Below are 13,955 nucleotides of genomic sequence, written 5' to 3' on the forward strand. Positions count from 1 at the left end.
TATTAATTTTATAGTTAACCATTTTAATTAACCAAAATCCTGATTACATTTTAATATTCTTCGGTTTGTGCTTTTATCCCCGTGTATTGCAATAGCCGATTACAAGTGTAAGCAAATTAAGCCTTAATCGTCTTATTGGTTCGACAATTCTTCTGACTGCCATTTATGCTAAGCATTCTCTGCTTTTCATTTCAGAGCCTTTCCCTTCCCCTTGAAATCACCTTGCCACTTTTTGACTTTGAGTGTGATTTCGCTTGGCGTGCTCGTGTGCTCCCCTTTCGGAAAAGCTACTGCCATTCCATTTAAATACGCATATCATTTGTGCCATAGGAGGAAAGTTCTGTCCCATTCCCAGGGAACGAGCCCCACATGCCCGTGCCATTCCCCAGTTACCAAATGAGCTTAAGCTAACAGGGTTTTGTGGATTTTCCAGCATTACGGCCTGGCATGTAAGCGCAAAGCAGGCGAAGGGGGCGTGGCTAAGTAGCCCCCTCCACCCACCACCCACCGCCCACCGCCCACATTGGAACTGTCTCGTCTGCTTTTGAGAGCCTGTGAAAATGGCTAAAGTATTGCTAAACTCATTTCCTAATGTCAATGGGAGGCGAAGAGATTGAGTGGGTAATAAGGAGTAAGAGCGAACTGGAAATGCTCTTTGGCATTTGTTTATAATTTTGATATGATAAAGTTAATGAAAAAGTCTCAATCTTAGCGCTACAAACTTACAAACGAGTGCAAAATTGCTGAAGCAAGAATACTATGTAATGTGAGGGTATTTGCATTTTTTGAACAATAAGGAGATGAAATTCCGCGCAAGGACACCCTTTCCATATCCCTGATTTATATGCGAATCCTGCCGGGAGCGCCTTGCATCTGCATGTTTTCGATTATTTGTTTGCCTCAAATGTGTTTATTGGTCTCGGCACATAATAAAATTATTTATTGCAGTATAAAAAGTATAAAATGAGAGGAAAATACAAATGCCCGTAATCATATATTGCTGAGGCATCTACGTGTCGCTGCTCATGTTCCTTTTCAATTTGCATTCGCATGTTGCCCCATAAATACATAAAAGCCAAGCCAAACAAAATAAATAAAATTAAAATAAAAATTTATAAAAGCCAGAGTGCCGGGGCGTGGTGAAGGGGAAGTTCCTGACTTACCTTACACATGTGGGTGTGTGTGAATTGCGATGGCTGGTTTTATTGTTTATCAATATAAAGCTCGTAAAATACCTGAACAGGGCAGCAAACCTGGCTGAATGTGCTGTGTGTTTGTTAGAGATGAGCGATTTATGGGGCAAAGGTTGCTTGGAGGAGCCAAATGGGGGGCATTTTATAAAACGAGATCACTGGGGGATTATCTGATTATGCGGGGAAGATTGCTTACGGATTTGCTGCGTATTTAACTCATAAAATGAGATAATGTTAGATATATACTCCGCCTGTCAAATTTTATTATCGGAACAATATGGCCCGTATATAAGCAGTTTCTGTGTTAATTTAAGTTGGTTGTTGTCTTTATCTCAACTCGGCCAAGTGTGTCTATCATGAAATGCATTACTTCCTGTTCGCTTGACATAAATATTATTGAGTAATTTCTAATCACTTCTCCAGGCTTATTAGTACGTGGAAAAGCCAGCTCAGCCGGCCCAAAGAAACCGCACAAATAAGACGCTTTCATACACTTTAGGCCCTTTCGGTTGGCTTTGGGCCATGCCCATGCTCTTTTGACGCTGCCAGCGACTGTTGCTGTTTTGTTTGGCTTGCCTCTAAAATATAGTTACACAAAATGTTGTTGTATACTTTTGCGGCGGGGACTGGGGGAAAGTCCTTTGTTTCCAGGCTCGTCACAGCTCGCCGAGTGTGTGTGCGTTATAATTCTAGTTTATGCCTGGGGGCGTCATTCACATAAAGTGCTTATGCGTCTATGTCGCTTTGTCATTTGCCTCCCACTCGGTCTACTTTGGTGTAAATAATATTAGCACTAAACAGACGACAACAGTGGCAAGCCGGAGTGGCTGCTCCATCGCATGCATATGCAGGAGCACCCGGATCCATTCCATTGCCATGGGAGACCCCCCGTCAGAAGATGACGGGCCATGACGGACCATGGCTGGGGATCTAAGTACATATAGCCCCGGGGCAATAAACTTTTCATTAGCAAGTCAGTTTGTTGTTTGCTGTGACAAAAGGCTTCAAATGGTACAGTGGCGCCTCGGTACAGTGGCCCGGGAATTTGGTCTGTAGTTTGCTTAACTTGGCACTCTGTATCTAAGTAATTGAGTAGCTTATCATTATATTTCTCAAATGATTATCGATCAATGTAATAACATTTTAAGTGCTTAGATTGTGAATCGTTAAAAATTGTTAATTGGCCAACTTCTACTGTGCTCAAGTGCGAAACTCTTGCCACGCAGCAGCGAGCAAAATTTGTCAAAGGTTTTTGCCCAGCTCCTTTTTATGCGATGCAGCGCAGGGACTATAATTGTTTTATGTTCTTTTCGTTTTTACTGTCCGCAAATAACTATTACCGCGCAAATGGAGTGTGCCAAGGCAGAAAGTAGGCGTGGCATCGTGATATGCTTACACAAATTTTTTGGGCCCAAAGTGACGGACAAACTTGGCTTTAAATGTTATGGAAAACCGCAGTTAAATGGAGACTTTGCCAGAATTGTTGAAATTTGTTGAAGCACTGAGCTAATTACTAGCTGCCTTTTCCAGTTGAAATGCAGCCCACACTCCAGTTTTCCCTTCAGGCTTCCGTTTCCTCGATTTCCTCTGCTATCTGGCCAAAGCACTCTTCAGATCATTTGAATAAGCTCTAGTCAAGTCGCGAAAATTTGCAATGCTAACCCATGTAGGTCTGCCAACCCAAACAAGAATGTGATCCACAGTGGGTTAAATGGGTATTGGGAAGCCAGAAATGTGAGTTTATTAAATACATAGTAACTTAACTAGGATGGTAAACTACTTTTCTGAAAATGAACAATGTTTCTGAACGATCTTGTATTATTTTACAACTTCTTGATTGCCGCTTTGCTAATGTATTCACACTTGGAATGGGTAACTCTTAATTTTAGCCCATTGCACATAAAAGTTTGAAGCTTAACACGAATAAATGGAATTAAAGTCAGTTTTTGCAAGGAATAAATTTAAACTATTTTACAAAAAAAAACACCAAATTGTATAATCCGAACCACTGTTCACAGACATATGCAAATGTATATGCAAATACAGAAAGAGCACACGCAACTCACTTTTTTTCGTTTTTCCAATCCTTTTTTTGCCTTTTGTTAGGAAGTTTTTTTGCTCTTGTCGTAGTTTGATTAAATTTTTTTGGCTTCGTTTGATTGCGCAAACATTATGGATTTTGTTATGCATGCGGATCGCAAGGATGGGGGAGTTCAGGATGTGAAGAACCCTCGCTGATGCCAATGATGATTGTGTTGTTGTTCGCTGGGTAGTCCCTGTTGCAAGTTCTACAATTTCTCATCTCGTGTCGATAGCGAGAATTTCACCGAAAACGTCAGGTAAGTTTTCCCTTTTCATTCATTTCCAGCTCTTGATTTACGCTGCATACGAGAGCAGAAGTTTTGCAATCGGAATAATAAGCTTTTCCATTTTACTAATTAGCTGGCGAATTTAAGTGATTTTCACTGGGGCAGATTAGGTCGTTCCCAAAGCTTATAAACTGCATTTGGAGGGCTTGCAACTCAATCTCGCTGAAAGATGGTAAGTAATTTGCAGCAAGATCTGTACTTAATTTCACTTTGGCTAATGGGGGCTGAAGTCAGTGCCTGCCAGGGGTTAACCTGCCTCAAAGAGGCCTCGGCCATCTCAGTGACTCGACAGCCCGCCATCCTCGTAACGTTTTATGTCGCATAGTTTTCCCCCACACACACACAGGCACACCCACTTACTCTTGCATATATGCATAAAGGTGGGTGTGTGTGTTATGTGGCAGGCATCCCAAATGGCGTCTCATTGTTGTTGCCCTCGTGTTTTGCTCTTGTCGCGGTTGCAAAAATCAAAAAAGGGATGTAAAATAGAATAGGCGGCCCCCTTAATACTCTATTGTTGTACAAGTATAACAACATTTTCTTGGCTTTCCGAATTGTTCTCTTCAGTACTGCAAACAGTAACTTATACTTCTAGGAAAGAAGTGTGCCTGTCGAGGCGAAGTAATATTATTGCCACAAGAGTAAAGAGTATAAGTTGGAATCAGTAGCTGCAGGGTATTTTTTCCGTTTTTTTGGTTACCACAAACATTCCAATGGCATCGTCACGACTTGCTCTTGTTCTTGTCGCTGCTCAGAGTGCCATTGCCATTTTATGAATAATTCATATCCACACATAGAACCAGTAAGGTGCTGTGGCAGCCAAAAAAAAGGAGAGGCAAGCCACACGCATTCATTTTCATATTGACACTCGTAGCGACAGGCATTGAGTCCTCCAAATCCAGGCGCGGCGCCCTCGGTGGCAGATCCTCGTCAACGATTTTGGCGACATCATTGTCTCCTGGCCGAGGTCCTTTTGTCTACGCCCAGCCTAAGCCCCGCCCCTTGTTTGGGCTGTCGTTCTTAAAGCCTTGCCAGAAAAAATGGCACTAGGAGTCAAGAAAAAGGGACAAGTTCACTGAAAAGAAACTTACAAGCAAGAAGAGGAATATTAAAATACGGGGACCTAAAGCAATCCATTTAATAAGTAAATTTAAAATGTAAATTTAAGGTGCACAGGTTTGACCTCCATTTATTTGTTAACTAAAAAACACAAATCCAGCCCTCAAAAGTAGGCTACATTTTGCAAGTCATCTGGTATCCATTTTTTCCCCCAGTGTTTTGGTCCTTCATCTCGTTTGGTCATCAGCGATGGCTTCATTAGACACTCTCACTCACTTACAATCACTTACAGTCATGCCACGTCCTCCACTTCGCCCATATCCAAGTTGTTTCTTTTGTTTTGCACTTGCATATCCGTCCGGCATGGGCATTCTCTTTATCCTATATCCTGTGGCTCCTGCTCCTGCTGCTGCTCCTGCTCGCACCCTGCTGTTTGCTAACTGCTCTTCCTCACTGTTTCGCCTTGGCCAAAAGTGATGCTAATCGGCAATTGGCCGCGGCGTCGTTATGTGGCTGCCGGTAACTGTTTTTGTTGCCTCTATCGTTGGCCGTATCTTGCTGCCAAATTCGCTGATTCACGTAATTTCCCGCGACTGCAGCAGCGACAACGGCCAAAAGCCATGGCCAACAACCAAAGCCAATACCATAGCCAATGGCTTGTCGTCCGGCCATTATACACTACAAAACCCAGCCGGAAAAGTGCAGGAAAAGTGCATTAGGCTTGTGCACGAAAGTTGTTTTTCCGCAGGTTTCTCCCATTAAGAGTATCTCACGACCGTTGCAGTCTACCAGCCATTTGCCGCCATTGTTTTGCAGCTAAATGAATCTTAAACAGCCACGTGAGCAACACACAGATACAAAAACCGCACACACATACACACACACACACTCAGCAGCGGGCTTAAAGTATCTTTTTCTCTTTTTATTTTTGGTTTTTCTCGTACTTTTCATTGGGACTCCTTTTGTTGGCGTTTTGCTTAGATCTTCGATGACTGAGCTGAATTCATAATCGGCTCTTTTGGCTTGGGAATTCGGTTTGTTGGCCAAGAAGTGACAATAAAAAGGTGCAGCGATACAATCGTCAAATCAAATTTAAGATTAAGTCGTTATCGACAATGGCAGGCCATGATCGAAATATAATTAAATCAAGACTGACTTGATTATCTTAATATATATAATTATTATTATACTTTCGAAGGGTATTGTTGTTCTATTCCAATTAGGCTAAACTTTAAAAACTAGACAAGACAAAGTAAAAATCCGAAATAATTACATTAAGAGCAGGAGTTACTTCAAAATTGCTTAAATATGTCGTTATTTACTTTTGCTTTATGCATAATCTATCTTGCAACATTTCAATGCAGATGCAGTAGTGTGTTGCAAACAGGAAAAACTCCGGGCGAAACAAATGATTTATGGCATCACGTGCTTGGGTTTTGTATTTGTTTTCAACAAAAATTACTGACCTACGGCCAAGTAATGGAAAAACGAACCTTATGTTGTGCTGTTAAGAACTTGAATCTGTCGAGCCAAGCCGCACTTACAGTGAAAGAGCAGGAACAGCTCTTAAAACAGCTAACAGCGCTTAAGAGAGAGAGAGAATCCTGGCCAACAGAGCAGGCTCTTTGGGAAATTCGCTCTTTCAAAACTCTGTTCTCCCTGATGTCCTGGCCACTGTTAAGTCTGCACTGTTGGCGCTACAAGAGTGTTAGGCTAATGGCCAAAAGCAGCATAAATCACAGAAGTCGAGGATGTCGACAGCAATGCGGTTGCATTGCGATGCCACCACCCCCCTGCCCGCCCCCCGAAAGTGCCCCAAATGTGCATTTAAACTAGCAGGGGATCCCCCACCACACACACTTTGCTCGCACAACTGCAATGTCATTTCTATGCACAATGAATGCATAAATCATTAACAAGCGCTCTCCGCTCGCCGCAAAATAATAACAATAATGCTAAAAACTGCAGCGAAACCGCTGCAGCCACAATGCCCATGTGGAGGCCACCCAATCAGCGCTAAGCCACTTCCCCTTCCACTTCCACTTCCGCATCCCAGCGAAAAACAAAAAACACCGCCCCCTTGGAGGTTGCATGTGCAACCAATTACAGTCGTTTCCGGCAATCAGTTTTTAGCGCCTGAAATTCGCAACCGCGCGAGTCCTGCCAGCCGAGTATAGTTGTAATCACTTTTGAAATTTCAAATTTCAATTCGATTCTCGCCGCAGCATCGATGTCCGCTGCTGGATGCCGTCACGCCCCCGAGTTGAGCACTCAAAATTTATGTTCCCATCCATAGATCATGACGGAATGACACTTGGACAGGACCAGTTGTAGTTGTTGTCGTTGTCATATTTGTGCGTGTGTTTGTGGCGAATCCTTTGGGGAATCGCCGGCCGATTTGGGCGACATGTGGAGCAGCGATAAAGGACTGACATTGGGATTGCTCGAAATATATGGCTTTGGTTTTAGAAAAACAATTTAGCTGCTCACGAGTTGGCTTAATAAGAGATATGAATTTTGCAGCATGGCTTATATTATGCAAAAGGCTAATAAGCTTGCTAAATTGGTAATCACAATTTAAAATTGTAATTATCGCTTTATTGGCCAACCAGTTTGGCCTTTATATGACTTTCATCTAATTAGTTTGATAGCCCAAAATATGATAGTTTTAATACAGTTCAACGAACTTTGTTCTAAATAAATATTTTGATATTGATGTAATTCTATTTACAAACCCTATTTTAATAATACACTTACAAAAGTTGATAGAATGCGGATGTAATTTGTGCGGAACATTTATATTGCCTTGCTGACGTATCTTCTACTTTAAGCTGGGCGATTCCCACTGAAGGACATCCCCTGGGAATTCGATACGATGCATCTCGTTATGTCTTGACCATCAGAAAAAGCCTCACGCTTGACTGCCAGAGATTGCGAAGCTTGTCAGTCGGTCAGCAGTTTGCGAGTGACCTTTTCGATTCGCTCACCTTGGCCGCACCCAGCCACCCACTTTTGGTCTGGAAAAATGTCAAAATTGGTATTTGCATTCTGGGCATATTGCGAATTCCCTGCTGCTGCTTTTAATTGAAATCGAAATTGACTCTGCGGCGACATTTCCTCTGTTATTTTTTATTTGAAAATCTTGATAGTCGTACAAGTATATCGCCTGCCAGCTTACGAGTGATTGAAAACAACGCTGAATAAAGCGGAATTGTAGGCGCGGCCAAATTGCGGCATGTAGCAACGCTAACTCTATCAATTAAGCCAGTGGACTGTCAACAATCCTGATTATTGTTATCGGAACGCCATCAATATCCACCGAATGTTGCACAATGCATCGCGCAACCGACCAAAACTGACGCAACAAAAAATTAAATGAAATTCAATGCCAATTAGCCAGTTCAAAACTTTGCCTCTTTGTTCAGTACGTTTAAAAATGTTTGTCGTCTATAAATTGTATTCTATTGCTGAATAGCGTTTCCTTTGTTGAAAACGCGTTCAATTCGTATTGTGCGTACTGTATATTTTCAGCCATACATCAATGAATATGCAAGAAAAATAAATGAAGTTTTTAAACGAATTGAGAGATTGACCTGAATTTCAAAATATAAGCACGTATTTAATTGAGTGTTTTGGGGTTAGAATGTTCTCAGTCTTAATTAAATGCCAGGAATGGTATTCTCTCTACGTTTTTGCAAGGAGTGATCTGTATGACATCCAAGAAAAATGATAACCAACAAGGGTTTCCAAATTGATTAATGGGGTAAGTTGAACATTGCGCATGCAGTGCAACAAAATTGAAAAGGAGAAACGTCTAAGCCAGAAACCAATCACTTATCATTTGTTGCAGCTGGAAAAAGTGTTGCTCACTAATTGAATGTCATCAGGACCATCGACAATGTCAATTTGAAATATTATTAAAATCATTTTACATGCACTCTGCACTTTTTCCATGCAAAATCTGGGGAGCTGCTGTCCAAGAAGCGTAGTAAAGTTCTTTCTGGCAAAATGTGCGTAAACAGCATAAAACTCGCCTTCCTGGCATTCTGTCCTCTTTTATACTTTTTTCTAATTTTTTTCACTTATATTTCAATATTTGCAGTAGAAGCAAAAATGTAAATGACACCAAGTTTATTAAAACAGCGAAAATGGAGTGTCAAGAAAAAAGTGGCGCAAGAGCAGTTTCAATGAGTGAAATCTGATTTACTGACTAGACTAAATGGGATGGATTGGTTTAACTAACTATGGTAAAGCTGCAGCTCTTTGACTTCCTGGACTAAAACACACTGAACTTATCTTTAAATAAGGAACATCAGCAGTTTACGCTCAAACTTTAATGGGAACGTGATGCCGGGCTGTCAAAAATCCTGCAGACTCCTCGAAAGTCTGCATCCTTTTTTGGCAACAGCTTCTGCAGCCAGACAGCAACAAAGCGCGCCATTTGTGTTAACTATACTGACACTGAAACCGAAAGCCAAAAATGCTAAAACAAAAGAATGCCAGAGAAAGCAGCCGCCGACAAAGAAATGCAACTCCAGAGACGCCTTACTTATAATGAAGTTCATTTAGTTTGGAGCAAAATGGAAAATAAAAAGGGCACAAACGATTTAGTTTCATGTTCCGTTTGCTGGCGGAAGGAAAAGCTGGCAACACAGTACAGTGCTACTGCTGCAATGTCTTCGCGGCCTTTGCTGTTTGCTATTGTTTTAGCAGTTGTTGGTTGCAAGATTAATATGCTGCCGTTTTCCACTACTTATGCTGCCTTTCGGAACGTGACCGGCAAGTCCTGTCAGGACTCACCCACGAAGCGGCGAACAGTGAAGCGGTGATGTTCGGCTAAGCGATATTTGCAGAAACTGATATTCAATTGATCGAAGAGCTCACTATTTAGGAAGAAAAACACGCTTGAAGGTCAGAGGGTTGATTGCATTTTGAAAAGGTAATATCCTTATTCCTTATTGCTTTAAAAAGGCATTGAAAAATGTACAAGTAAATAGGGAATGTAGCCAAGTACCTTATGGCAGGTGCATTTTTATGAGCACACACATTTTTGGTGCCACTGTAGCTGCGTATCCTGCGGCGACTGTTTGTGCTTCCTAGTTAAATGAGTATGCGTGCGCTGCCAGTGTGCGTGTGCGTGTGTGTGTGTGAGTGCATACAATGTGTGTGCTGAAAACTTAAGTCACGAAAGCAAACGCTCCGGCAAAGACGGTCCGTCAGGCAGCGAATACTTTGGCAACGAAAATATAACATACAACTACTTGCAGGGCAGGGATTTATTGTGCTTTTTGGCTTGCAACGCAGCGCCCTCACTGCCTTTTAATGTCCTTCGCCGCTCCTTGCCCGGCTTCCTTGAGCAGACCTCTATCGCCCACTGTGTGCTCACCGAGATGCAATGAAGCCGAAATGCAGCACTCAACTTGAGCTCCTGTCGCTCCTCCAAAGATCCCTGCAACGAGGCGAAAATCTTAACTGGCAACTCCCCCGCCGAAAATGAGCAGGAAATAAGGAAAGGGGCGGGCGGAGGTCTTTCGCTGCCTCTTGCAATTTTCTGGCGCTGCCATAACTGCCATAACTGCCATAACTGCCGCCTGTAAGCAGTTACACATCCGCCAAGTGCATTTTCCTCGGCGCGGAGTTTGTCTTTTCATTAGTTCAGGGGCTTGGTGTTATCTTTGGTGTCTGCCTAGAAACGAAATTCACTTGGCGGCAGATTTGGCAGATTAACCAAAAAATTAGCGGCATGATGAGCTCGCTTTTTTGTTCCTTCGTGCGTAATTGGTAACGCCATGAAACAGGAATTTTAAATATACTTTACCTTTGGTGGAATAGTAAGTGGGATGAAAATGAACAATACAATTCAATATGTTGCACGGTATGACATTGTTTACTAAGTTTTATTTAAGACATTTTTGATATCCCTCCTCCTGGCGCGACTGCCCTCGTTGTGCCGCAAATTGGTCAGCATGCGGCGATGGGATTCCTTGTGCGGATCCCTCAGCTGGAGGGCGAAACAAACTGGGGTGAGAATGTCGTCCACATGGGGAACCTTCGATGCACTGGGCATCCGCCTCAGCCCAGTCCACACACTTTGGCGGGCCCTGGAATCGTCGGTTGGCTGCGGGGCAACAGCAACCTCAAAGGATCCATCTTGTGGCGGTCCCTTGTCGTTGATCCTTAGCTGGAGCTTAACCCTTGGCTGAATGGCCTTCAGAGCCTCCGCCAGCGAAGAATGGAGATGCAGGGCTTGCTTGCGATAAGTTTGGCGATAGCGGCAGTGGTCAATGTAGAGCACCGGCTGCAGTGGATCCAGTGGCCTTTTGTCGGGCATCTCGAGTGGGCAGATGAGCACGTGAGCAGGTGGAAATCTGGACCACGGACTTCAGCGAACAGCAGTCATTGCAGGATGAGGGAGACAATCCCCGACGGGGAGCTGAATCTGAGGTTCAGAGGTTTGACACAATTCTCATGGGCAGCTCAAAGCCTCCAGCTTATCGGCGACCAGATAACCTGGTCGATGGAGGATATGGGCCGCCTTCATAAATCAAATAAAAGAGCGTATCTGACAAATAAATCTTCGAGGGCGAAGCAGGCTCGGAAAGGAACATGCAAATGCGCATGAAATATGCAAAAGCCGCAGGCCTTAAAATAAATACAAAAATTAAATCAACCAGCAGAGCTACACAGTGGTCTTTAAGCAGAGGTTACTTAACTTGAGATAAATATTGCTTAAAAAAGTTAACGAAACTAAATACATTAGGGGTTATTTCGAATCAAAAGTAAAAGCCAAATATTATACATATAGAATATAATTAAAATTGGAAAACAGTGCTTAATGAAAAAATGCAACCACTTTGATTCTATGTGAAATGCCTAATGTTGAGTAATTAATTTAAAAGCTGTACGAAAGTAGGAAATTTGCGAGTAATTACTGTACGTCTAGTATATTGTCCAGCTTTGCTGACATTTTGACCTGCGGCGACGTGAAAAAGAAAATAAAGAAGATTCCTTCTGCAAAATTTACCAGGCTAAAGAGTAGAGAGCAGGCACTGCCAAATAGAATGCTGCGCACAGAAGGGAAGCCAAATGAAAAAGGAAAATGTATATTTTAATAAACCGAACACAAAGCAGCGCAGGAAAAGTCGAGCGCCTCATTTCCCAGCACCACCCACCACCCACCGAGCCACCGAGTGTCGAGCCAGCGGCAAGGTTAGCAGTTCATTCATTCGGTCTTATTCACAGTTATTGAAAGTAGAGCAGCGCGCTGCCGCTCGAATAATATGGAAATAAATAAAAGTAAGTCCCGGCCACACGATAGTCGCCAAGGGTTAGAGGTCGGAACGTGAGCCACCGAGCCACAGCCGATGACAGTTGACAGACGACGACGACGAATCCTGCCGCAAATCCCTGGGAAAATATATTCACCAAATCTGGGGTTTGGGTCTACCGCCTTGCATCTTGGATATGGCCGCTCCGCTCCCTCTGATTGGATCAACATACTTAGTTGTGTTGGCAAAGTACCCAACAAATAGTCAAGGGAATGCCCTCGACTTTCGCTTTAAGTTGCCCAGGTAGTTTATCGCAAACATTTGCCTTCGACTTTCAATTTTGGGCTTAGTGTGTGTCAGGAAATTTAAAACCCAAGATTTATGGTGGCTTACTCAAATTATTTCTAAAGGGGTTTCAGCAGGGGTCAAATGGCGTTACTTAGTAAAGCTCACATCTTTGGCTGCTTGGCGGGATTAAAATATTAGGATGTATGCATAATACTATGTATTGCATTTGCTTAATCTACAAATTTGTTTCTACTTCATTTGAATGTGTTTACTTTGTTGGTTTGGTACAAAAATGCGATAATTAGCAAACAACGAGCGTCCAAAAACTACAAAGCACCAATTGTCATTGTTAGATACTTCGACATTGGGAGTAAAATTTATTTTCGTACTTCTGAAATAGTGAGGCAACATGAATTGGTTCACAAATAAATGCGACGAAAGCCGCCTAAGGTTTTTCCCCAATCTTCTAACTTTCAAAGGCGAGCGTACATACGGAGCTGACCTAATGAGTGCCGATGAGTGCTATAGTTTTATAAAGAAAAACCTGAAGTCTAGAAATGCTGTAGAAGAAGAAGTGCTATGGAAAATGCCCATACTGCTGGTGTGCTTGGGCTGCATCATAGTCATACTATTTGCATTTTGTTTCGCCTTTCAGTGCTTGATAACGAAGCTGAAGTCCGCCAAAATGCCTAAGCAGTTCGAGTTTGACATATGTGAGGTTGAAAGATCGAGGAATCAACGACCAATGGACAAGGCAAGTCAAAGTGATCGGCCAAGGAAGAAAGGAAAGTCTTGCTGTACTTGCGTGAAATGATTAGAAATTATTAAAAATATATGTATAAGAAATACGTATTAAGTAATAATTGTATATTTATGCTAAGTTTATTAAAGGAGAATGTGTTGGATGTACTTGCTGATTTTTGCCTGACTGACATCCATTGAACATTTTCCTTATGCAGATTAATTTACCTGGCAAGTTGTCGATAAATCCTGATACTTTCAGCTGCCACACTCATTATGATAATTGCCGCAAAGTGAGCAACTTTCCGCTCGTCAGCTGGACTTACAGATGGTCGAGTAATCTGGCCAGTGGCCTCGCCCCATTTGTCAATGTTCGTGGTGCTGCAACTCCTGCAATTGCCACAGGGCTGTGGCATGGCCTTCAACCTTCAGCTCTACTTATTCATTTTTGGATCGGATTTTCTTTGGACGCTGCTTTTTTGCAGCTTTCCACAAATTGGCCAATGCGTTTGTTCGGGCAGCCAGAAGTTGCCGGGGATTAAAAAACGCTTTGCATGCCAGCGGCAAAGAGAGTGGGCGTAGCAGGGGGCGGGGCTGGAGCTAGGACGGTGTGGCAAATGAAATGCGTATAAGAATTTGTGAAAATTATTTTCGCCGCCCGGCTGGCCGAAGCTTGATTAAATTTCTGAACAAACGAGTCCGGCGGGCATAAAACGAATCCGCATTTTATAAAATATTCTCGAAATAAATGAGTTTCCATTGATACACAAACATAGATGGCCGCTCATCGGGGGATTTCCCCAGCGTACCCAAGAATATACAATATACTCTCCAGTTTAGTCTTGGCTGTATTTTATTTATTTCAATTATGAAAAGTTTCTGCCTGCGGCGCGTTGCCCGAAAAATGCCCTCAGAATAAAAGGAAGGAAAAGCGATGGGCGAAAAGCGAAAAGCAAAGTCGCAAATGGGATTTTTCCTTTAAATTCACTTTAGTCCGCCCTCTAGTATCTGCTTTTGTATTTCGCTCGCATTTTATT

At 42.6% G+C, this 13,955-nt stretch overlaps 2 protein-coding genes across 2 annotated transcripts; one reads left to right on the forward strand and one right to left on the reverse strand.

Moving 5' to 3' along the window:
• Positions 1–10,499: 10,499 nt before the first annotated feature.
• LOC6549253 (selenoprotein BthD) lies at positions 10,500–11,093 on the reverse strand. The gene has a single exon (XM_001974389.3). It carries the CDS (start codon positions 10,950–10,952, stop codon positions 10,512–10,514), a length of 441 nt encoding a protein of 146 aa, XP_001974425.1. The 5' UTR covers positions 10,953–11,093; the 3' UTR covers positions 10,500–10,511.
• A 1,460-nt stretch (positions 11,094–12,553) lies between these two features.
• Positions 12,554–13,003, forward strand: LOC26526270. The gene has a single exon (XM_015157284.2). The coding sequence runs from the start codon at positions 12,587–12,589 to the stop codon at positions 12,989–12,991; it is 405 nt and encodes a 134-aa protein (XP_015012770.1). The 5' UTR covers positions 12,554–12,586; the 3' UTR covers positions 12,992–13,003.
• The last annotated feature ends 952 nt before the right edge of the window (positions 13,004–13,955 follow it).

The sequence above is a fragment of the Drosophila erecta genome, unplaced genomic scaffold (genome assembly GCF_003286155.1).
Source record: "Drosophila erecta strain 14021-0224.00,06,07 unplaced genomic scaffold, DereRS2 tig00000092-arrow-pilon, whole genome shotgun sequence".
NCBI classification, from domain to species: domain Eukaryota; kingdom Metazoa; phylum Arthropoda; class Insecta; order Diptera; family Drosophilidae; genus Drosophila; species Drosophila erecta.